The sequence below is a fragment of the Miniopterus schreibersii genome (genome assembly GCF_964146895.1).
Source record: "Miniopterus schreibersii genome assembly, chromosome: 16".
Classification (NCBI taxonomy): domain Eukaryota; kingdom Metazoa; phylum Chordata; class Mammalia; order Chiroptera; family Miniopteridae; genus Miniopterus; species Miniopterus schreibersii.
This window is the reverse complement of record NC_138116.1, coordinates 1410211-1432978: the sequence shown is the minus strand read 5'-3', so window position 1 is coordinate 1432978 and position 22768 is coordinate 1410211. Positions and strand designations below refer to the sequence as shown.

The 22768-nt window shown below is 58.7% G+C and overlaps 2 protein-coding genes across 5 annotated transcripts; one reads left to right on the top strand and one right to left on the bottom strand.

The window, feature by feature from the left end:
- The first annotated feature begins 54 nt into the window (after window positions 1-54).
- Window positions 55-12936, top strand: GAA (alpha glucosidase). 4 transcript variants are annotated; one of them, XM_081115830.1, is made up of 21 exons: window positions 138-183; window positions 1237-1350; window positions 2044-2602; window positions 3477-3622; window positions 4080-4245; window positions 4328-4424; window positions 4882-5001; window positions 5080-5198; window positions 5289-5420; window positions 6351-6461; window positions 6637-6750; window positions 6847-6931; window positions 7368-7485; window positions 7846-7979; window positions 8797-8948; window positions 9055-9203; window positions 10198-10339; window positions 10771-10920; window positions 11323-11487; window positions 11825-11977; window positions 12394-12936. In XM_081115830.1, the coding sequence occupies exons 3-21, from the start codon at window positions 2078-2080 to the stop codon at window positions 12451-12453; spliced, it is 2838 nt and encodes a 945-aa protein (XP_080971956.1). In that variant the 5' UTR covers window positions 138-183; window positions 1237-1350; window positions 2044-2077; the 3' UTR covers window positions 12454-12936. The 4 variants fall into 4 exon arrangements, with proteins under 4 accessions (XP_080971958.1, XP_080971955.1, XP_080971956.1 ...); XM_081115831.1 differs by having other exon boundaries at window positions 160-183; window positions 1241-1350; XM_081115832.1 differs by lacking the exon at window positions 1237-1350 and having other exon boundaries at window positions 55-149.
- Window positions 12937-14565: 1629 nt separating this feature from the next.
- On the bottom strand, window positions 14566-22310 carry EIF4A3 (eukaryotic translation initiation factor 4A3). The gene is made up of 12 exons (XM_081115833.1): window positions 22015-22310; window positions 20015-20087; window positions 19034-19100; window positions 18605-18667; window positions 17916-18048; window positions 17672-17752; window positions 17141-17282; window positions 16589-16727; window positions 16006-16121; window positions 15134-15241; window positions 14912-15039; window positions 14566-14779 (listed from the first exon to the last, which is right to left on the bottom strand). Exons 1-12 carry the CDS (start codon window positions 22181-22183, stop codon window positions 14763-14765), a joined length of 1236 nt encoding a protein of 411 aa, XP_080971959.1. The 5' UTR covers window positions 22184-22310; the 3' UTR covers window positions 14566-14762.
- Window positions 22311-22768: the final 458 nt, after the last annotated feature.

Here is a 22768-nt window from a genome sequence, read left to right as displayed (position 1 = left end):
TGCGCGGCGGCAGGACACGTGGTCCGCCGCCGCCTCGGCCTGAACCTCCGTCCGCCAGCACCTGACGGCCTGCAGCCGGCGGCAGCTGCGGGCCGGGCGCGCGTGCGCAAAGGCGGGCCGGGCCTGGGGCTGAGCGCGCGTGCGCGGAGGTGAGCGCGTCCGCCCGGGCGCGCGTGCGCGGAGGTGAGCGGGCCCGGCTGGCGGGTAGCGGGCCGGGCGCGGGCTGGGCGCGGTGCGGGCGCGGGGCCGGGGCGGTCGGCTGCGCCGCGTCCCTGCTGGCGAGAGGCCGGGCGGGGCGGGCACCCCATGGCCGCCCGGAAGCGGGAGGGATCGGCGGATGGACCCACCGACGGGGCGTCAGCGATTTCCTGTCGGAGAAGCTGCGCACGTCGTGCCAGGGCCCGCGCGTGGCGGGGGCAGCAGTAACGTGGGGACCCCCGAAACTGCACGGTCCTTATTGAGGCGCGCTGGCCCGTGTCACAGGGAGGAAACTGAGGCACAGGCGAGCCCTCGCTTCCCCTGCAGGGGTGCAGCGGGGCTGCACGGCCACCCTGGCCGGGAGCAGCGGCCAGACCCGCGTCCCGCAAAGCGGGGACAGGCCGCTGGACAGCCGCGCCGTTGACCTCCTGACCTTCAGTTCTTCCCATTTTCTGCACAGTGTCACCCCCGCCCCCCATCCCCGCGGCTCTCCCCATTTCTGGGATCTCTCCCCGCCCTGCGCACCTGCAGCTTCTGGACTCTGGGTGGGGCGGGGGGGCATCGCCCGGGAGCCCCTCACCCCGACCCTGCTCTAGGCTCTGAGTCCCCCAGTTTCTCAGTCACCATCACAAGGCACCAGAGGTGTCCGGGAGGGACACCGTGATAGAAATGGGAAATATGTAGTCTTTTTTCCGTACTCCTCAACCCCTGGTACCTTGGGAGTGGTGGGTGTATTTTATACGGCTGGTCCCAGAGTCTCAGGGTGGGAACTTTCACCCCCAGCTTCTGGGGAGCTGAGAGGGGCTGGTGATTAATCACCAACGCCAGTGATCTAACCAATGGCGCCTACGTAGTAAAATCCTAAACTTCTTGGGGTTTGGAGAGCGTCCGAGCCGGTGAACACATTTTGACGCTGGGAGGCTGGCAGGCCCTGAGAGGGCGTGGACCCCGCTGCCATCCCCACCCTCCCGTGGGGTCAGACTTTCAGGGGTGTAAAGGCTCTCCCAGCCTCCCGGCAACCTCCCCATTTTCTCTCAGACAGAAAGGACTCCCCTTAATAGAATCCCCGCCCCCTTAGTCCCACGGTGGTGTCTCTGCATCTCGGAGGAGCTAGACCAACAGTGTTTCTTATAAAACATTCAGAACGTGCAGGTGAGCAAAATGAAGGTAATAACAGTCTGAACTCCGGAGGAACGAGTGAGGCCCAGTGCAGCTGCTGTGACAGAGACAGACAAGGACCACCCAGGCTCCCCCAGCCAAGCCAGGCTCCCCGAACCTGGCCTCTGGCGGGTGGGGCTCCGAGGGCCTCTGAGCTTCCCCTCCCGGGGCCAGGCCTCCCTCCCGTGGCTTTGCCATCCCTGCCTCCCCAGGCTGTATCCACATGCAGGTCAGCGAGGGGGGGACAGAGGGCGGGGGGGCGTCCCCCTAAGGGCACCTCCACTTGCACCCCTTTGGTCACAATTTAATAACCTCCGCCTTTCTGCAAAGGTGGTCTCAGCCGTGTGCTGTTGGAACTTGCTCGTTCCACCTGTCACTGTATCATGTGGGTCTTTTTGTGTCATTAATTCATTTTTACAGGCCTTCTAAGTGCGTTTCATTGGTAACATTTCACGGGATTCTGCAACCCCCTATTTGGGACTTTCCCTCCTTCCCCTTTCTCCCCTCCCCCACGTCTGTCTGAACAGAGCTGGGCGAGCTCACCCATCCCCAGCTGCCTGCCCCCTCCTCGGCAGACCCCACCGCTGCCCTGCGCACAGCCGGCCCGCGCAGGTTCATGTCTGAAAGCTGCTTGGACAGTCCCCGAGGCCCCGGCTGCTCCCCACTTCCCTATTCCTCTCTTCACAGGCCTCCGGAACTGGTCCCCACAGGCACTGAGACCATGGACGTGAGATGGCCGCCCTGCTCCCGCCGCCTGCTGGGGGTCTATGCCCTCCTCTCCTTGGCCACCGCTGCCCTTCTGGGGCACATCCTGCTCCATGACTTGGCAGTGGCCCCCCGAGAGCTGCGTGGCTCCTCCCCAGTACCCAAGGAGGGGTACCGAGCTCCCCAGCAGGGAGCCAGCCGCCTGAGGCCCCAGCCCCGCCCTGGAGCAACACCCACACAGTGCAACGTGCCCCCCAACAGCCGCTTCGACTGCGCCCCAGACAAGGGCATCACCCAGGAGCAGTGTGAGGCCCGGGGATGCTGCTATGTGCCCGTGGGGCAGCCCTGGGGCTCCCAGATGGGGCCGCCGTGGTGTTTCTTCCCCCCCAGCTACCCGAGCTACACGCTGGGGAACCTGACCTCCACGGACACCGGCTACACGGCCAGCCTGACCCGCACCACCCCAACCTTCTTCCCCAAGGACATCCTGACCTTGCGGCTGGACGTGCTGGTGGAGACCGAGAGCCGACTGCACTTCACGGTGTGTGGGCCAGGGGGGGCCGGGCACCTGCCGCGGCAGGACAGGGTGTGGGGACGGGACAAACACGGGCTCGACTGGGTGTCTGTTTATTGCAAAAATATGTATCGTGCCCTCGCTGAGAGTCCTGGAGTGAGCACAGTGCCCGCACTCAGGGAGCAGTGACCACTAACACCGTGACCAGAAGGTTCTAGAATTGCTCTGGAGGGTGATGCTCATGCATGGTGGAGGGAGGTTAGGCCTCCCCCAAAAGTGACATCTCCCCCAGGACCTGCATTCAGCAAGCGAGACGGTGGAGGGAGGAAGGGGGAGCAGAGCAGGCAGTGGGTGGTGGGACCCCAGCCACCGACTGTCCGTCCCCGAGGCAGGGCCTTCTGTCTGCGGTGTCCCCGCCGATGGAGCACCATCTGGCACAGAGCAGTGCCCTGTGACACTCTGTGGACCGAGTTAATGTGCAGACGCAAAGGCCGGAGCTAGATACAGCTCTGGTGGCCCTGTTTAAACAGCACTCGAAATGCCATCGTTTACTGAGTGGTTCTGCGCACCAGACAAGAGCTGGGCTCTCATTGCGTTTTTCACTCACCCTGTGCCAGGTGTGCCAGGCGGAAGAGTGTTGCCAGACCCAGGAAACCTAGTAAACAGGAACCACATAACCAAGGACCGAGTTTATGTCTTCAGTGTAGGTCTCATGCACTACCTGAGACACTTATTACGCTAAAAAAATTGTTTCTCTCAAATTTGGGTTCACTGGGTGTTCTGTATTTCACCCGGCAACCCAAGCAGGTGTGCTCTTGGCTCTACAGGTGAGCAAACCGAGGCTCGGGGAGGGCAGGAGCCGGGATGGCAGCTGACTCAAGATACGACTGCTCTCGTTTAGATCAAAGATCCGGCCAGCAGGCGTTACGAGGTGCCCTTGGAGACCCCGCATGTCCGCAGCCGGGCACCGTCCACGCTCTACAGCGTGGAGTTCTCCGAGGAGCCGTTTGGGGTGATCGTTCGGAGGAAGCTGGATGGCCGGGTGCTGTGAGTGCCCTGACCCCGGGTGGGAGGGTTGGGGGGTTGGGATGGCATCGTTCCTGACCCTGTCCTGGCCCACCCTCCCCTTCAGGCCTCCTTGCTGGGAACTCAGGGCTACAACTCCTAGGTCAGGAAGGTTTTGGTGGCAGCTCGCACCCAGTACCTGGCTGCAGCCAGGGCTCATGGGGCAACCTGCTCCTGGAGTCCACTCGGGGTGGTGTGGGCACAGCCAGGCAGCATCCCTTTTCTGGATGTGCTCTGGGTGCTGTCCACTCCGTGTCAGGTACCCCAGGTTGTTTGGCCTCACATGGCTGCCGTTGTCCGGAGCTCAGTGTGTCCAGAGCTGGCCAGGCCACTCTACCCTCCTCAGGGGACACCAGGGCCTGGGGGTCTCTCCCGGGGGATTCGTGTTGGGTTTCTCTGGCCCCCGAGGTTGCAAGGCCACCTGGTCTCTTCCCGGTAGGCTGAACACCACGGTGGCGCCGCTGTTCTTCGCTGACCAGTTTCTGCAGCTCTCCACCTCACTGCCGTCCCCTCACATCACTGGCCTCGCCGAGCACCTGGGCCCCCTCATGCTCAGCACCAACTGGACCAAGATCACCCTCTGGAACCGGGACATCGCGCCCACGGTAAAGGGGTGGCCGGGGCTGGGCCTGGACGGCAGGAGCCACTGGGGTGAGGGAGCCAAGTGCCTTGTCCTCTGCGTCCCAGCCCAACGCGAACCTGTATGGGTCCCACCCTTTCTACCTGGTGCTGGAGGACGGCGGGCTGGCTCACGGGGTCTTCCTCCTGAACAGCAACGCCATGGGTAAGCAAGCGGCTGAGGCCCTACCCCCGGCTGGTTCCGAGCGCCCAGGCCAGGGGCTTCCCCAGGCACGGCCACGTCCTCTTCGTAGGTGGAGTGTGGGGGTCTCTGCATCTGCCCCCACGGGCTGGGGAGGGGGCTGTGGACAGGGGTCAGGCCTTGTTTACTCTTCTAAGAAATGAGTCCAGTGGGCGTGGCCTCTCTAGCTTTGCCCTTGGCTCTGGGGGTGGGCAGAGGCCAGAAAGAGGAATCCTGAGGTCCAGCTGCTCAGCGACCTCCTGTCCTGCTCCAGGGTCCTCAGCAGGTCCTCAGGGTCCCCTGTCCCCTAAGCAGGCTGTTCCCAGGCTCCCCATGGGATGACCCCCTTCTCCAGAGGTAGTTTGGCCCATCTGTGAGGTGCCCAGGGCCCTGGGGGGGCGGGCGGGTATTTGTCCCTGAGCCCCAGGGCCGCTCCTCCCAGACGTGGTCCTGCAGCCAAACCCGGCCCTCAGCTGGAGGTCAACAGGGGGGATCCTGGACGTGTACGTGTTCCTGGGCCCGGAGCCCAAGAGCGTGGTGCAGCAGTACCTGGACGTTGTAGGTAGGCCTGCTCCCCGCCCTGTCCGCCCCCTTTCACCACCCCCTCCCGCCCGCCCACCCCGCCACCTGTCTTGCCCAGGCTACCCGTTCATGCCGCCGTACTGGGGCCTGGGCTTCCACCTCTGCCGCTGGGGCTACTCCTCCACCGCCATCACCCGCCAGGTGGTGGAGAACATGACCAGGGCCCGCTTCCCCCTGGTGAGTGCTGGGGAGGGTCCCGGAGGTGGTGGTGCGGGCTGGTCGGGGACAGTCCCCAGGCCCCATAGCCACCCCGGTGCCTGGCTGCAGGATGTCCAGTGGAATGACCTGGACTACATGGACGCCAGGAGGGACTTCACGTTCAACAAGGACGGCTTCGGGGACTTCCCGGCCATGGTACAGGAGCTCCACCAGGGCGGTCGGCGATATGTGATGATTGTGGTGAGTGCCCCCACCCCGCCTGTGAAACTGACCCAGTCTTGGTGGCTCTGACTCCAGGTGGCACCCTCCTCACACCTGCCATAGGCACAGACATTTTCTGAGTGTCCTTGAGAGGGAAGGACGTCAGCTTTGCAGACTCGGCCTCTGCTGGCCAGTGATGTCTAGCGTCAGGGTCCCTGAGACATCTGTCTGCTGCTCAGGATCCTTTGGGTTGTAGGCTACCCGACTGGCTTAGAGCAAAGGGGAGACGCTCAGCTGACATCACCCAGCTCTGGAAGGGTGTGTGCAGGGGCGCACCTGTCTCCTGGCCCTGCCCCCCCAGGTCAGCTCTGTCTCGTGGGAAGGCAGCAGGACTGAGGGGCCCAGCACAGAGACACCCCGCCTGGGCCAGTTCCCACAGCCAGAGGGATGTGACTCGGGGGCTGGTGCAGCCGGGCGAGTGCCCAGCCCCGTGGCTGAAGGAGGAGGAGCGGAGGGACAGCTGAGACCAGGTGGTCCCACTGTGGACACCGGGAGAGGAAATCCCTTTGATTTTATGCTGGTGGTCTCCTCAGCTCGGCCCCTCTGAGGGCAGTTAGCATCTGTGGCCTCTCAGAGCAGGGAGCAGATGCAGGCTTCACTCTTTAATCTGAAAGAAATAAGGGCTCGTTGCACAACGTCTGTGAAACTCTGGAATCCTGGGAGCGGAGGTAAAGCCTGCATCCAGGTGTGCCCACCTGTGGCCAGCTGCTGCCCTGGGCTCCACCCCTATGGGGCAGACGTGAGCGTGTGCACCTGTGTGTGTACACGCTCGGGTGTGCAGCACACACGGACGGCTTTGTACTGCGACGGGGCCTGGTTAACATTCTGTCGAGGGCACGTCCCCTTTTCCCAGTGACTGGGCCAAGGCCTGGGGCATTCCCTTCTCTCACTGGTTCCTCTCACCCCTAGGATCCCGCCATCAGCAGCTCCGGCCCCCCGGGGAGCTACCGCCCCTTCGACGAGGGTCTGCGGAGGGGAGTTTTCATCACCAACGAGACCGGGCAGCCGCTGGTCGGGAAGGTAGAGTGGGAGACCCAGCCAGTGGGAACAGGCCGCTATTCAGGGAGAGGGTGTTGTCCAGTGGGACCGAGCCGGGTGGGGTCCCAGTGGGGGGGGGGTGGCCCCCGACAGGGAGTGCCACCTCGAGTCCTCCCTCAGGGGACCCTGGGCTTCTCTCCTCTGGCCTCTCATCCAGGTGTGGCCAGGGCCCACTGCCTTCCCTGACTTCACCAACCCCGAGGCCCTTGACTGGTGGCAGGACATGGTGGCCGAGTTCCATGCCCAGGTGCCCTTCGACGGCATGTGGATTGTGAGTGTGGCCCCGGCCCCTGGGGTCCCTGAGACTTCAGAACTGGCTCCACCTTTTGCCCTGGACAAGGGCCTACCTCCCGGGCCTCTCTTGCAGGACATGAACGAGCCGTCCAACTTTGTGAAGGGCTCCGTGGATGGCTGCCCTGAGAATGACCTGGAGAACCCGCCCTACATGCCAGGTGAGCTCTCCCACCTGCCGTCCCCCTGGCACCAGTTGTTGGGATTTGATGGCTCAGGGCTGGGTCCCTTGGTTTGGGAGACTCGAAGCTGTCATTGCTGAGGAATTGATGGGTGCAGCCAACCAGGAAAGGGGGGAACCCGGGAATGAGGTTCAGGTGTGGGAGAGCCAGCCATGTAACTCAGACCCCAGCCATGCAGCTGAGGCGAGGCCCCGTGAGGGAGGGCATTTTGGGCTTAGGAAAATGGATAGAGACTTGAAATGGGTCAAGGGCAGGTCAAGGGCAGGTGCAAGTGAGCCTGGGGTCTGCAAAGGGCAGCCTTGGAAAAGTGGAGACAGTACAGGGATGAGCCCCAAGTTCTGAGGGTACTCCCAGGATGGGGGGGCACCAGCCCTCCAGGCGGAGGCTCCACGGAAACACCGCCCCTCTCCTCCAGGGGTGGTTGGTGGGACCCTCCGGGCAACCACCATCTGTGCCTCCAGCCACCAGTTTCTCTCCTCGCACTACAACCTGCACAACCTGTATGGCCTGACCGAAGCCTTGGCCTCCCACAGGTGAGGGCCCTGTGAGGGGCGGTGGGCGTGGGGCAGGAAGGGAGGGAGGGAGGGAGCCCAGGCCCCCCCCAGGGGCCAGCTGGTGGCCCAAGCACTGCTACCCACAGCATGCCCAGCGCTTCAGAGGAAGGTGTGGGCTGACCAGGCCCCAGCCCCAGCGAACCAGGAGGGATGCTGTCCACCCTGTGACGTGATGCGTCTTTGAGGGTGGTCAGGTGCTCGGGCAGGGCTGACTGCCCAGCAGGTGTCCGTGGTGGCCTCGCCTCCCTCCTCCCTCCCAGCTCTGTCCCCTGCTGCATGGCCAGGTGTGCTGGTGGCTGTGACTGGCTCCACACAGCTCTGTCCCCCTGCTCTGCCCAGGGCCCTGGTGAAGGTTCGTGGGGCACGCCCCTTCGTCATCTCCCGCTCAACCTTTGCTGGCCACGGCCGATATGCTGGCCACTGGACGGGGGACGTGTGGAGCAGCTGGGAGCAGCTGTCCTTGTCGGTGCCAGGTGAGAGCCCTGTTGGGAGGGGGTCCAGGCCCCTCTCGGGAGGTGTATCCAGAGCTGGGCGCTGGGCTCAGCAGGGCTCAGAGATACACTGCTGCAATGGTGGGTGGCACTGCTGACTCATGTGGAGGTTCGGGGCCCACTGGGTACCTGCGCACCTGTACAAGTAGCCTCACCTGTGCAGGTGGCTCACCTGTGGCCCTCCTCTTCCCAGTGTCGCCATCCCCATTCCACGCAGCGCGCCAGCAGATTCTCGCCTCCACAATGCCCCTTCTGGCCCCCACATCCTGAGCTGTAGGAAACCACGTTTGAGCTCAGTCTGCTGGGTGCCACCTGCCCCACTGGTCTCAGCACCTGCTCCACCCTGCAGAGAGGAGTTTGACGTTTGTGTTCTCTCTGGGATCCTGGGTGGAATCCCTCCTGCCTCTGCTTGCTGCTGTCCACAGTGCTTGACCTCTGTCATTTCATGGCTTTCTCCCTGTGTCTCCATCTTCTTATAAGGTCACCACTCACATGGGATTAGAGCCTAGTGACCTCATGTTAACTTGATCACACCTGCAAAGACTGTATTTCCAAATAAGGTCCCAATCATAGTACTGGGTCTTAGGGCTGGAAGGTTATCTTTTGGGGGGACGCCATTCAACCCGAACAGGCTGGTTTGCTCTGCCCACCCCTGCCCAGGTGTCAGGGCTCAGCCTGCACAGCAGGTACAGACTGTCCTGCCGCTGACCCCTGTTAGATGGTGCAGAGGCCAGCGCAGGACTGACTGAGGGGCGTGGGAGGGGTGCGGCCTGAGGCCCCCGCTGACTCTGCCCTGCAGGAGTCCTGCTCTTCAACCTGCTGGGGGTGCCCCTGGTGGGGGCGGACGTCTGCGGCTTCCTGGGCAACACGTCAGAGGAGCTGTGCGTGCGCTGGACCCAGCTGGGCGCCTTCTATCCCTTCATGCGGAACCACAACGACCTGCACAGCCTGGTAGGCGGGCGGCAGGGGGCTTCTGTTTTGGGACCTGGTTCCTGACGGGTGTGCAGGTAGCCTGGAGCCTGGTGCCTCCTCTGCCCCTCTGTCCCCACCGCTGCAGCCGCAGGAGCCGTACCGGTTCAGCGAGACGGCGCAGCAGGCCATGCGGAAGGCTCTTGCCCTGCGCTACACGCTGCTCCCCTACCTCTACACGCTGTTCTACGGCGCCCACGCCAGGGGCGACACTGTGGCCCGGCCCCTCTTCCTGGAGTGAGTGCCCCAGGTCACGGATGATGGCCCACGATTGCCCTGGGGGAGGAGGTGACCGTGAGCCCAGTGACATTGGGGCAGCCCGTCCTGCTGCAGGGGTGTCCCTGGAACCAAGCGGGACCAGGTTACAACTGAGTGAGCCGAGGCCAAAACCTGGGCCCTTCCTACTGGGGTACCCCCTGCACCCTCAGTTCCCAGCCCTTAAAAGCCAGCTCAGGGCTGGGGGCATTGAAGTCCAGAAAAGCCCGGGATGAAGAATGCTGAGCAGGGACCAGGCCCCCCAGGGGAAAAACAAGTTAAAAAAACTATCACATTTGCACCCATTTGGGGCTGGTCAAGGGAAAACGACCCCGAAACAGGACTTGGTCACATACGAGAAGATACTGCGCCTTAGAGTGGCCTCTTAAATCAGTGGCCTAAAGGGTCCTCACGTGGTAAGGTCATTAGTTAGCAATTTGAAAAATCAGGTTACTTTCCCCTCTGCCCACAAACTGAAGTTCCAGTTGGGTTAACTAGTTAACTGTTGAAAATGAGCTGCAGCAATGGGACAGGTGTGAGCATGTCCCAGGGCTCCAGCAGGAGACGGCTTTCTTAAGCAGCAACAGCAGAGAGGAAAGGGAGGCAGGTGTAATTTGGAAAAACAGAAATTGTGAAGGCAAAGTAGAGGAGATGTTACCAATAAAATGACAGATACTCTCCCTAGTCTGTAACCAACTCAGCGCTGGTCAGACCAACATTAAGAACAGATAGATAGGAGGCAAGGACAGTTTGTAAAACAGGAGTCGTGGGTGGCTTCCTCCTGGTCTGTCACTGTGCCGATGGGGAAGGGTCTTTCGGGCTCCCGTGTTGACCGCGGGCTGGATTGGCCCCGCCCCGCCTGAGTCCTGGCTTCCGGGGCTCCCCGCACTCGGGCCCCGCTGCTTTCCCAGCCTTGCTGCAGCCTCTCGAGCGCACTGACCTCAGGCCTCCATGCCCCTGTCCTGTCTGTGGGAAGGTTCCCTGAGGACCCCCGCACCTGGACCGTGGACCGCCAGCTGCTGTGGGGCGAGGCTCTGCTCATCACGCCGGTGCTTGAGGCCGGGAAGGTGGAAGTGACTGGCTACTTCCCCTCCGGCACCTGGTACGACCTGCAGGCGGTGAGTCCCGGGTCCCTATCCCCAAAGGGGTCCCTCCTCCTTGTCCTGTGGGTGTGAATCAGAGAGTGAGAGAGGAGCCGTGTCTGCCCCGGTGGCTCAGGGGCTTCACCTGGGTGCTCTCCGGCTTCACCTGGGTGCTCCCTGGCTTCATTCCTTGAAATCCTTGCACGAACCCATTTCCCAGATGAGCAGGCCTGAGCTGTAACTTTCCAGGGCCCTGTGGGCCTCCCTGCTGCAGGAAGAGCTGGGACCCCACTTCTTTTGCTCCCAACATCCTGCCCCTCCCAGTGTCCTCTGACCTGCTCCCACCCAGGCCGGGGATTCGGGCAACTCATGCCCTGTTCCCACTAAGTGGCCAGGTCTCTGCCCCTGAGGTCACATGGGGCTTTGGAAATGACCGGGACCCTTGGTGATGTGCCATCCCCATCCAGGTGCCAGTAGAGGCCCTTGGCAGCCTCCTGTCTCCACCTCCAGCACCCTTCAAACCTGCCATCCACAGCGAGGGGCAGTGGGTGACGCTCCCGGCCCCACTGGACACCATCAACGTCCACCTCCGTGCAGGACACATCATTCCCCTGCAGGTACCCGGGCTGGACACCCGGGCCATCTGTCTGGGGCTCACATTGCCTCTTTTCTGCTGAGGGTCCAGCCCCAGGCCCCAGGCAGAGATGGTCGTGTCTGAGGTTAGAGGAAGAGCAGATCCAGGGCGGGAGGCTCAGGGTATAACTGGGCTGGGGCTGGGCCTGCTTTGTTGGCTTTTTTTAGGAGTCAGCTGGTCTGCGAACGTCTGTGGTCCTCTCACGTCCTCCAGGGGTCCGCCGGGGACAGGCTGGCCTCCACGGAGGTCCAGGCCACTCCACTGCAGGCCATTCTGCAGACCCTGGTGCCTGGGCCTGGGGCTGTCCCCACACAGTGTTCTTCCTGCCCTGGGTCTGGAGGCTCTGCCAGGCTTGCAGCACTGACATGTGCCACCCTGTCTCCAGGGCCCTGGCCTCACAACCACAGAGTCCCGCAAGCAGCCTATGACGCTGGCCGCGGCCCTGACCTCAAGCGGGGTGGCCCGAGGGGAACTCTTCTGGGACGATGGTGAGAGCCTGGGCGTGCTGGAGCGCAGGGCCTACACGCAAGTTGTCCTCCTGGCCAGGAATGTGAGTCCTGGACCTGCCCTGGCTGGGACGCCCCAGGGGTGACTGCACTGATCTGGGGTGGGGAGCCGGGCCTGGGGCCCTGGGATGGCCACCTGTCCCCTGGAGGGTTCACCCAAGTGCAGGCTGTCTTTGCCCATGGAGGAGAAGGGCCTGAGGGCCAAGTGCCCTTGCCTGAGTCCTGAGCACTCTGCCAGCACATCCAGGGCTTGTGCCAGCTGGCCGGGCCATAGTGCCCACCTGCCCTTCCTGTGTGCTGTCCGGAGGCCCTATCCTTGGGGGCTTCCTGCCAGGCCATCTGCTCATACCCCCGGTTCTGTCTGTCTCTCTGCGGGCCCAGAATACCATCGTGAATGAGCTGGTGCACGTGAGCAGTGAGGGGGCCACCCTGCAGCTCAGGAAGGTGACGGTCCTGGGCGTGGCCTTGGCCCCCCAGCAGGTCCTCGCCAACGGTGTTCCCGTCTCCAACTTCACCTACAGCCCTGACACCCAGGCAAGAGCCCACAGGACTGGCCATAGGGCTTGTCCCCCAGGTGGCGAGGGGCGGGAGGTGCCAGGACTCCTGGTGACACCGTGTCCACCCAGCTGGCATCACAGGATATGCTGTTTAGAAGCCAGGGACACTTGGGCCTCACGAGGGATGGGGAGAGACTGGATCCTTGTGTGGGGGGAGGATCGGCCCCCTTGCACTGTGTCTTCCTTTTGCCTGTGTCTGTGTGGATGGCAACTTGGTAAATGGCTTAGTAAGGCTGCCAGTGCCGAGGGCATTGTCCCGTCAGCTGGGGAGGGGACAGTTAGAAGTCTCCTCGAGTGGCCACCTGCTCGTGTCCAGACTCCTGTCTGCCGAGCACTGGGGTCTCCCCCCTGCTGGCAATGGTTTGGCGGCCAATGGTTCTTTCTCCTTCCCAGACCCTGGACATCCCTGTCTTGCTGACCATGGGACAGCAGTTTCTCATCAGCTGGTCTTAACCGGGGCCGTGGAGAGTGGGGCCTTGAGTTCCCACCAGCCCGGTGCTCGCCCCCTTCAATACCCAGCTCTGCTCACGTGTCTACCTCCTGTGCTGGGGCCCTGGGCTCAGGGCACCTGAATCAGTTTTTGGACCCAGACCTCAAGTCAGGTCCGTGCCCTGAGGGTCGCCTGGATTTGGAGCGTTTCACTGGAAGGCTTGCTCTCCGAGGCCCGTCACTGGGATTCCTGTCACATCAGCCGCCCCCGGGGGCCTGCCCGGATGGCAGGGAAGGTGGTGCGTGAGGACCATGTGGTACCTGCGCCCCAAAGTCAGGCCCCGGGGCTGCTGCTGCTCTGACTGATGACAGGATGGAGCTGGGTGGCTGCTGTCTTGGGAACTTGGAAGAATTCACAGGTCTGGGGAAACCTCTTGCTTTAAGTGCAATTATTTGTAATAAAAGGGGGATCATAGCCAAGCCTGTGTGGTCCCCTGGCAGCCTGCGGTTTTGCCTTTTCACTTTCATGTCTTTTGAGGAGTGAAAGTTGAGTCTAGCTTGTTTTTTACGCCGTTTGAAAGAAATCTTTGCCAAATCCAGAGTCCCTAAGACTTTTCTCCTGTTTTTGTCTAGGACAGTTATAAATGCAGGTTTTCCAGCTGGGTTTGGTGTGTGTGAAGTAACGGTCACGGTTCTCTTTTCCTTTCTTGCATACGGCCAGTTGTTCCAGCACCGTCTGTTAAAAATACTACCGTTTCTCCACTGAACTGCCTCAGCACCTTTGTTGAAACCACCCCCCCGTATACCTGCGGTCTTTTCTGGACCTTCTGTGTCCCAGGGACCCACAGGCCTGTCTTCAGGCCAGTCCACACAGGCTTTGGTAGTATTTCTTGGTATCGGGGAGTGCAAGCCCGCAGTGTTGCCCTCTTTTTCGTAGTTGTTTTACTCCGCTAGGTGCCTTGTATTTCCATATACGTTTCAGAAACCGCTTGTCAACATTTCCCTCCCCTCAAAAATCTCGCTATTTTGAGCAGGATTGTGTTGAACCTATAGATCAACTTGGGGAGAACTGCCATGGTAAATAAGGACTGTTCTGGTGGATTAGGACAGCATCTCTCACGTATTTGCACCTCTGGTTCCTCATGGCGACGTTCTGCATGTTTTGTCAGACGTAGCCCTAGCCGTTTCCCGTGTTTGATGCTATTGTAAAGGGGCTTCTTTAAATTTCCCTTTCCGGCGCTCGATGCTCGCACACAGGGGTGCAGGTGGCCTTGGGATGTTGACCTTGCTGCCAACCTCCCCTAGACTCTGCCCCCGGTAATAGTTTTTGCTGTGGAATCTGCCCACCACCAACACATCTGCTCAGGTTCATGGTGCCTCGTGTGGAACCCTGGTGTACTTTTCTCCATTTATTTCGCTTTAAACTTTTTTGTGACTTTATACGGGGTGGGGCTAAAGTAGGTTTAGTCATTTTGTATTACTACTTATTACTGTATTATTTTCTGTATGAACTGTAAAGTTACGTTTGCCCCACCCTGTATTTAAGACTCTGCTTTTTACTTACTGTGATTTTTATACTTGGGTCCATTTCAGTAGCTCACTGACCCACAGTAAGTCCTGCTGAGGCGAGTTCTTCCTTCCAGGGGTTGCCCAGAGACCCAAGGCCAACCTGGAGCATGTTCATGTGCAATCCTCCCCTCCCCCGTCCACAAGGAGTGCAGTCAGGCAGGAGACGGCTCCTCTGCTGCCGCCTTCCTGGCTGGAGACGCGCTGGACTGTGGGCCGCTGAGGCTCGGCAGCCACTCCCTCTGCCGCTGCTCAGTGACCACCCTAAACACTGTATCTGAGTCCCCAATAATCACGCTGTGTTTGGAATTCAGAGGAGATTCCTTCCACGAACACACAATTTCAGGTGCTTGAGGGAGAAGAGCCTGATGAACTTTAAAAATATTTCCAAGTCCCTGTGTCCCAGATGTTGAGACTATCGCCCATCCCAACAGCTTGGGGAGGAGAGCAGCGCTTTCCCCGCTTCCGCTTTACCTGAGAGCTCAGCAAGCGGTAAACGACCTGCTGGGACCACACAGCAGGTTACTGAACGCTGTTGGCACCCTAGGAAATGGAAATGAGTTCATGGGCAATGTTTTAAATGTTTAATGAAAAAGACCGAGAACAAAGCGTTATTTACATGGGTCAGAAACGGCGGCAGAACCCTGGGCGTGACCTGGGGGCAGCAAGAGGAGGGTTGGTGCATCTGCCCTTCTATAGAAACTGCCCTGAACAGGTCCCGAGGGGGCATCAGACAGGCTCAGTTCATCCTCAACGCCTCTGGCTCTTCAGATCAGATCGGCAACTGAAAGCAAGAAAACACCGACAAAATGAAAACGCAGATCTAACTTAAGGGTCATAACAGACTTCTCAAAAACAAAACAAAACAAAACAAAACAAAACAAAACAAAACAAAAGCCGCCCTCCACCCGCGCACCGTTCATGGGCATCTCGTCAATCTGCGTGGAGTAGTACTGCTCAATGTCCCGCAGGATGCGGATGTCATCATTCTTGACGAAGTTGATGGCCACTCCCTTCCGGCCATACCGGCCCGATCGCCCAATTCTTCAAAAAGAGCAAAATTACGTCAGTAACTACCACAGAACATTCCAGTAAGTCCACTGCCAAGAGCGATGTGTGGGAGAGCCTGCGCCCATACCTGTGTATGTACAACTCTCTGTTGTTGGGCAGGTCGTAGTTAATGATGAGGGACACCTGGGGGACATCCAAGCCCCTGGCCCAGACGTCTGTGGAAATGAGCACCCGGCTGCAGAAAGAAAAAGCGTGGGGGCAGTCACCTCAGTCACAAAGCTCAAAACTGCATACGAGCCCAAGATGTATCCGGCTACCTCCACCTGGGTCCCACAGCAGTGGGAGGAGCGAGGCAACTCCAGAAAGAACTGTTCGAAAGGGCACTTGGCCAATGTGGAAACTTAGGACTAGATGCTCCAATTAAAAGACAGTGACCATCACAGACTAAGAGCAGACAGACCCAGCTGGGCCGCTGCAGGACACACCCAAAGCGGAGGCCTCGACTGTGATGCAGAGGGTGCGAGCTTTGTAGAGCTGGTGTGGCTGAGCAGGGAACAGAATGACGACACAGGCATGGCTAACACAAACGCTTCCTGACAGTCAAATCATCCACAAACCCAACACTTCTGATCCACATGCAGTCTCAAGACACACACACAATTGGCAGCTGGAACTGAACGGTGTGCACCGGACCCTGAGTGCTGACCACACACAGTGCCTGTCCTGCTCAAGTGCACAGAATACGTGTGAAAGGACCCAGGCACTGTGAGTATGTTACACAAAGCATGTTCTCTGACCACAATGGAACAAAGCTAAAAACCAATTACAGAAATAAACAGAAATCCCATTTGGAATCAAAGAAGTAGCCTTCTCCATGAGGCACCAACCTACCCCGTGAGGGCTCGTCACCCCAACCCAACCCGTCAGCCGCAGGGCCCCACAAGCACAGGAGAAGGGATGGCCCAGAGCCTGGCCTAGGTGCAGAGGGTGCCCACCCACCTGGCACCGGAGCGAAACTCCTTCATGATCGACTCCCGCTCCTTCTGTGGCATGTCCCCGTGCATCGATGACACTGTGAAGTTGGCTTCTCTCATTTTCTCTGTCAGCCAGTCAACCTACCAACCAAATTGGCAGACGCAATGTAAGCTCGTAAACAAAGCAGAGACAGTCCTCCGGACTTAACTGCCATCATTTGCAGAGGCAACGAGACCACTCATGCAGCCAGGGCTCCAAAGCTCAGCCTAGTCGCTACTGCATGTGGAGAAAACTAACTGCCCAGCAAGTGGTGGGGCAAAAACCCTCTTAATGTGTTCACCTGGGAGCATGCCACGACCCGGGTCACCTAAAACCAGTGACACAAGAACCTTCAGTAGAAGGACTGGCATCAACACTGTACAGTTTCACTGAACACGCTCTGTTCACAGCTCGTCCATGGCTTCTGTGCTAAAGGGCAGAGTGAGGAGCTGTCCCGGAGCTCACGTGCCCACCAAGCCTGAAGCATGGACTTCCGGCCTCCATACGACATCTGCCCCAAGTTCTGCAGTTCTCCCCATGAGGGTATGAAAGAGCCAGGACAGCGCACCTTCCTCTTGGTGTTGCAGAAAATGACCGCCTGGGTGATGGTCAGTGTGTCGTAGAGGTCGCACAGAGTGTCAAATTTCCACTCTTCTCTTTCAACTGCCACGAAAAACTGCTTGATGCCTTCCAGGGTCAACTCATCACTGCAAGACAGATGAACCATTACCACCCCCTCTTCCAGCCAGGCCTATAGGCAGCGCTGGCCAGGTACCACTGGACCTCCAGCCGTTCTGGCCTGGTTGGCCACACCCTCCTAGAAGCCACCACTTCTCCCACACGGGCCCAGCTCTGAATCAGAGCCAACAATGACCACCACCCTGAACACAGTTGGAAACAGAACATTCTACTGTCCAACAGGATACTCATGTTACTCTCAAATCACCAATAAACACCAGCAGCTAATTTTTAAATTTGGGATTACAGGGTCAACAGGGAACGCAAAAAAAAAAAAAAAGCAGCTGGCTTTTCAAAAAAGAAAATTAGGACTTCGTGTTTTAAACCCAAATGCAGCCCCCAGTGCCTGTTTAGTGCCTCTGGGGAGGCAGGCAGTGCTCACCGCTTCACCAAGATGCGGATGGGGTCCGTCATGAACTTGTTGGTCATCTCCAGGATCTCGTGCGGCAGCGTGGCACTGATGAGCACCACCTGCGTGGCTGGGGGCAAGTACCTGTACACGTCATAAATCTGCTCTTTGAAACCTGGGGTAAGGGAGACGGGAAACTGTAAGGCTCACACCTTGACACACACGGTGCACATCCAATCCTCACTTTTAATTAGATGCAGAGCTGCGACTGTAAGACTAAGATTTCACACAAAAAACTTTTCCCCACAGCTCAGCTCACTTGCCGGTCACCTGTGCTGACCAGACGCATAAAAAGCACCACGAGTCTGCTCTTGGTGACAGGCTGCTGTGCTGGCTGTGATCAGCCTTACAAACCCGACCACAAAAAGACAAAGGTGTAAGTTTTATGTTCCCATGGACACACCACCCCTGCTGAGAGTCCTTTCCTCAGGTCCACGTGTCCACCCTGCACTGTGAATATTTGGAATCACACGTCGGCAGAAAATCAGTTCTTCTGTTACCCACCTTTATTCAACATTTCATCAGCCTCGTCTAGAACCAACATTTTGATGGCGCGTGTCCTGAGACTCCTGCGACGAATCATGTCTACAAAACCAGGTTTAGAAAGAATCAGACCCTGCGCTATAAGCAGGAAAGCACTGCCATTTCAGAGACCTCCTCCTGTGTCCTACATGTGACCCAGGCAGGCAGGCAGTGCGAGGAACCGAGCGCGGCCTCACCGGCACCTCTTGCAGCACAAAGCACTCACCAAAGACCCGCCCAGGCGTGCCGGCCACCACGTGCTGCCCGTAGTCCAGCTTCCGGATGTCCTCACCCACGTTGGTGCCCCCGATGCAGGCGTGGCACTGCACATTCATGTAGTCGCCCAGCGCAAGCAGGCCCTGGGTGGAGGACAGGGTCATTTCCACTCCAAGTTAACATGACCACCACGCACTACTCATGCCACTCTACACCACAAACAGCCCCACTCTCCTCCCCCTACCCTTTTTTCTCTTTCTACGAAATCTTTCTGGAGTAGAGAATGAAGCTAGTTTTAATGGTTTCTTACTACAAAAGCAATACATGTTAATTGCTGAAAAACCAGGAAATGTGTAAGATTCACACTCCCACCCACCCAGAGACAATATTAATGTATAGCTTTCCACAATGTTCACAGTAGTGTAAAATAGTTCTTTTATCAAAATGGGTTTTTGGTATTGACAAGAATTATAATTCTAAGACTGCCAAACACTACTGGAATCACAGAAGCTACACTAAAAACGACTTAACACAAACCAGCAATTCGTGCGACAATGATTTATGGCACAAACGTCAGGGCTCAGGAAGAGAGGGTTGAGGGAAGAGAGAAACAGGGTTCGACGAGTCTGTCAGTCAGCCTCACACTGGCTTCTGGGGCAGGACCTGTAAGTGACCCTCAGCACCTGGGGGCTGCCTCACCTTCTGGATCTGCACAGCCAACTCTCTCGTGGGGGCCAAGATCAAAGCCTGGGTTTCACGAACCTGCGAAATAATTGCCAGGAAACAGACTCTTCAGTATTTTCAAGATGGACCACCCTAACTCAGACTCAGGTTGGTTTCAAGTATTATTTTGCATCAACTGCACATCTGATTTCTAACAGAGGTGAACAAAACGTAACATCCCCGAAACCGCAAACCCAGCAGTAACAGGTGTACTGGTGAGCAATCTCGTCTGCAGACAAGAATGTCTACTAAAGGATCCCCCGCCCAAATAAAATGGAATTTATGACAGTATCAGCTCAGACACTAGTGTGCAGTTCAGACTCTTTATATAAAAACTGTGCTTCTGAGCACTGCCAATTCAGAGGAAAAGGGAGCACCTCCCAGGACAAAAGAGCAACAAGTCACCTGGATGTCCAAACACTGGAGGACGGAAATGCTGAAGGTGGCGGTTTTGCCTGTGCCAGACTGAGATCTAGGAGAGAACACAAAGGTAAGGGGCTTGGAGCCACGGGCCATGCCACTGTCCCTGTTCAGAGCCCACCACAGCCGTGCTGAGGGGTGGGGGCACAGGCAGCTTCTTCCAAGCAGATGCCCCTCCCCCCACCATCCAAACAGACCACCACCACCATAATGGCAGGGGGTGGGACACAGGCACAATGCCACCACTTTTAAGCTCCCAGTGATAAGGAGCTTTTCAGCAGGGCTGATGGAGCTGCAGAATCTGACCCCAGCAGGTAGCATTCCCTTTATATGAGTATGATCTGGACTGAGACTGTCCTCCAACTTTTTTTTGGTAAACGAGTAAATTTAAGAATTAGATAAATCAGGAATAAAGCTATTTATAAAAAGTATTACATACAATTCCACATGCCAACCAATAGGCAATAAAACTGGCTAAAAAAACGAAAGCTTTCTAGGAAAGGGAACACAAAAATACAAATAAAACACCCTGGGGCTAAAGTCAAGGAAACAGATAGTGACAAGTACATAAAAACAGAAAAACGGTCACCCAAAACATTTAACTATACGGTGGACCCTTCAACAACACGGGAGTTAGGGATGCCAATTTCCCGCAGTCAAAAACCCACATATGACTTTCCACTCCTCCCAAACTTAACTGCTAATAGCATACTGTTGACCAGAAGTCTTACCAATAACATAAACAATTGTCAATGTACTGTCTACGTTGCATACTACATTCTTACAATAAACCTGGAAAAAGGAAGTGTTACTTAAGCAATTGTAAGGAAAAAACATTTACTGTATTTAATGAAAAAAAAAAATCCATGAATAAATAGACCCATGGGGCTCAAACCCGTTGTTCTAGGGTCCACTGGACTTGCTTTACAACCAGCATCTGACTCCCTGCCGAGCAAGCGGACTTACTGTGCAATGACGTCTCTCCCTTTAATTATCTGCTTGATAGCTCGCTGTTGGATTGCAGACGGTTTTTCAAATCCTGTAAACAGAAACAGAGAAAGTTAGCTCCAACCACCAGGCCAGCATGTTTACAACCAGACACTGTGAGCTCCCTGGGGCAGAGATGGACTCTTTTAACCACCCCCCAGCCCCTGCCTAAACCAATGTTCAGCACACTAAGCTCTCACAAAACAGCTGCTGAAGGAATTGGATGATGCAGATTTTTATGCTGTCTAACATGGGATCTTATTTGTACAGAAAAACCTCTGTAAAAGCGACATCCCTGTAGAATATACAGAGCCCAAGAAGTTTAAAATAAACAAAATGTTAGTGGTTGTACTCCTGGAGTATGGGTGGGGAGGCTCACTTTTTACTCCAACTCCGTTATTGCGTTAACTACCTTACAATAACCCACTTCACTTCTTTTCCTTCATTACTTTTTAAATTAAAAAAAGGAAACTCAACCTATTAGTGCTGTAGTCACCACGCTTTTCCTAACCCACTGCTGGGGCAGCACTGCTCAGTGTCCTGCACCCCCATCCCTCTTTCACAGCAGCCTAAATCACCAAGGGACAGGGCTATTCTGAAGGAGTGCAGGTATTCTCCAAGCAAACAAAACTTTATGTACAAAACCGTACTTTAACTATTTTTGGTAGATTTTAAAATGTAGTACAATTTCCCACCTAAAACAGAGGCAAATGTAGTGGATGACTCAACCCCCTCCTGACCACCAGGCACAGGGTCGGGCAGGGATGTCCCGGGTGCCAAGAGGCAGGACAGCTGCCAGCCTCCCTACCCTGCCGGGCTGCAATGGTTCTTTACCTCGCACCCCCTCAGTAGCACCTCTGCTCTGCCTAAACTGTGGTCATACGTCTGGGACTGCTGGATAAAAGAAGTCCCAGCCCCAGCCTGAAGCACAGATGCAGACCACTCCCCAGGTCTTCCCAGCTCGGACAACTGCCTCCCGACATCGCCACGGGGACCGCTCGTGGGCCCCTCAAGTTCACCACATCCAAGACAGAGCCCCGATTTTGCCTCCTTCAAGGGCTCCCCGCCTAAGCTCATGGCAGCATCGCCTGGGCCTGGGCCGTCGCTACTCACAACACCCAGGAGTTACTCAGGCCCTCTCCCCTCTGCCGCTCACACTCGCCCACCAGCGAGCCCTGCTAGCAGCGCTCCACCCCCACCACACCGCCCCCTCTGCCCTCTCCCCCGGGCACCCAGCAGAAGCCGCCTAACTGCCCTCCTCTCCCTCTCCTGCTCCGCCTCCCCCATCCACACACAGCGGGGCAGCCTGTGACTGCAAACCTGACGCCCCCCAGCTTAAAACCCCCCAGCGCCCGCCCCCCAAACCCTTCACCGCCTCGCTTGGCACTTTGCAAGGCCTGGCCCCGGCCTCCCTCTAACTCATCCCCGGGCTCCTTTCTGTTCCGGGGACGGCCCGGCCGCGGCCCCTGTCCGGCTTCTCCAGTCTTCTCCTCTCGGGCCCCCTGACCCCGACCTCAGCTCTAACGCCGCCTGTGCCGCGAGCCCCCTCACCCATCTCCTTCCATCACCCCGCTTCGCTCTCTTCAGTCATCACTCCGCCTCAAGCTGCAGCCTTGGCTGCGAGCGACTGTGTCCCAAGGGTAACCTGACCGCTGCGCGAGCTCGAGCCTGGCCGGCGCATGCTAAGCCCCCGGGGTCTGGCGCAGCACGGGGGCCGCGCACCAGCGGCCGCGGACGGTTCTCCGCCGACACAGCGACCCCGAAGCGCCCGGGAGGCCGCGCAGCCCCGCGGGGACCGGCAGGCTGCCCGGCGGGGACGACACGCGGGGCCGCGGAGCGAAGACGGCGCGCGGGGGGCGCCCATCCGCCGCCGCGGCTCCGAGCGCCGGCGCCCGGCCCGGCGGGGACTCTGGGTCTCCGCCTCCGGGCCCCGCCCCGCCCCGCCCGCCCGCCCCGGGCCCGCGCCCGCGCCCACCGACCGTAGGCGTAGATGCCGCGCAGCAGGTCCTCCCGCAGGCCCATGGTGTCGAACGTGGGCGTCACGTCCACCTCCTCGCTCGTCTCGAACTCCACCTTGGTCATGTCTTCCTCCTTGAGCAGCCGCTTCCGCGCCGAGCCCGAGTTCGCCATCGTAGCCGTGGCCGCCATGATCCCGCGTCGGCGGAGAGCGGAGCGCGCGCCGCGGCGGAGAGCGGAAGTAAGGCCCCGCGCTGCCGCCGCCGGGAACTGACGTCACGCCGCGCGCGTGCGTGCGTCGAGCGTGCGTCCCGGGGGAGGGGCGGGGAGCTCTCCTTTCGGTGGAAAAGGGGCGGTGCTGCTGCTGCTCTCGCGAGATATGAGCTCTCGCAGGATCCTGCGAGGGGGCGGGACCGCGCCCTCCCTCTATAAAGTCGGCGGCGGCGGCGGGTTGCGATTGGCGCGGGCGTGGCAGGAGCGGGAGTTTCGCGCGGAGGCGGCCGTGGCTTCTTTACCTCAGCGCCGGCGGAGCCCGGGTGCTGCGGCCCCGCCTCCATGGGAACCGGGTGCGGGCCCCAAATGCCCACGTCCTCCCGTTTGGACGCTTGTACGTTGTCGCCGCGGTCGGAGGGCGCCGGGTGCGACGCGAGGGACCGGTGGTTATTGGTGTCGCCGAGGCCCGTGGAAGCCTCTGTGCCTGGGGTCTCCCTGAGGGAAACGTGGAACCGGCTCCGCTCAGGGGGCGCGTCTCTAACCCGCGGTGGGCGAGCCTCTGCG

What these genes read in the sequence shown, in the direction of transcription:
- GAA (XM_081115832.1), top strand. Translation starts at nt 2,078, where the DNA reads ATGGACGTGAGATGGCCGCCCTGCTCCCGCCGCCTGCTGGGGGTCTAT. An exon ending in ACCGGGACATCGCGCCCACG is followed by an intron (nt 4,246 to 4,327) that starts GTAAAGGGGTGG and finishes TCTGCGTCCCAG; the next exon opens with CCCAACGCGAACCTGTATGG. An exon ending in GAACCCGCCCTACATGCCAG is followed by an intron (nt 6,932 to 7,367) that starts GTGAGCTCTCCC and finishes CCTCTCCTCCAG; the next exon opens with GGGTGGTTGGTGGGACCCTC.
- EIF4A3 (XM_081115833.1), bottom strand. Translation starts at nt 22,183, where the DNA reads ATGGCGGCCACGGCTACGATGGCGAACTCGGGCTCGGCGCGGAAGCGG. An exon ending in TGGCTGTGCAGATCCAGAAG is followed by an intron (nt 18,049 to 18,604) that starts GTGAGGCAGCCC and finishes TCCTCCACCCAG; the next exon opens with GGCCTGCTTGCGCTGGGCGA. An exon ending in CACGCCTGGGCGGGTCTTTG is followed by an intron (nt 17,753 to 17,915) that starts GTGAGTGCTTTG and finishes CTGGTTTTGTAG; the next exon opens with ACATGATTCGTCGCAGGAGT.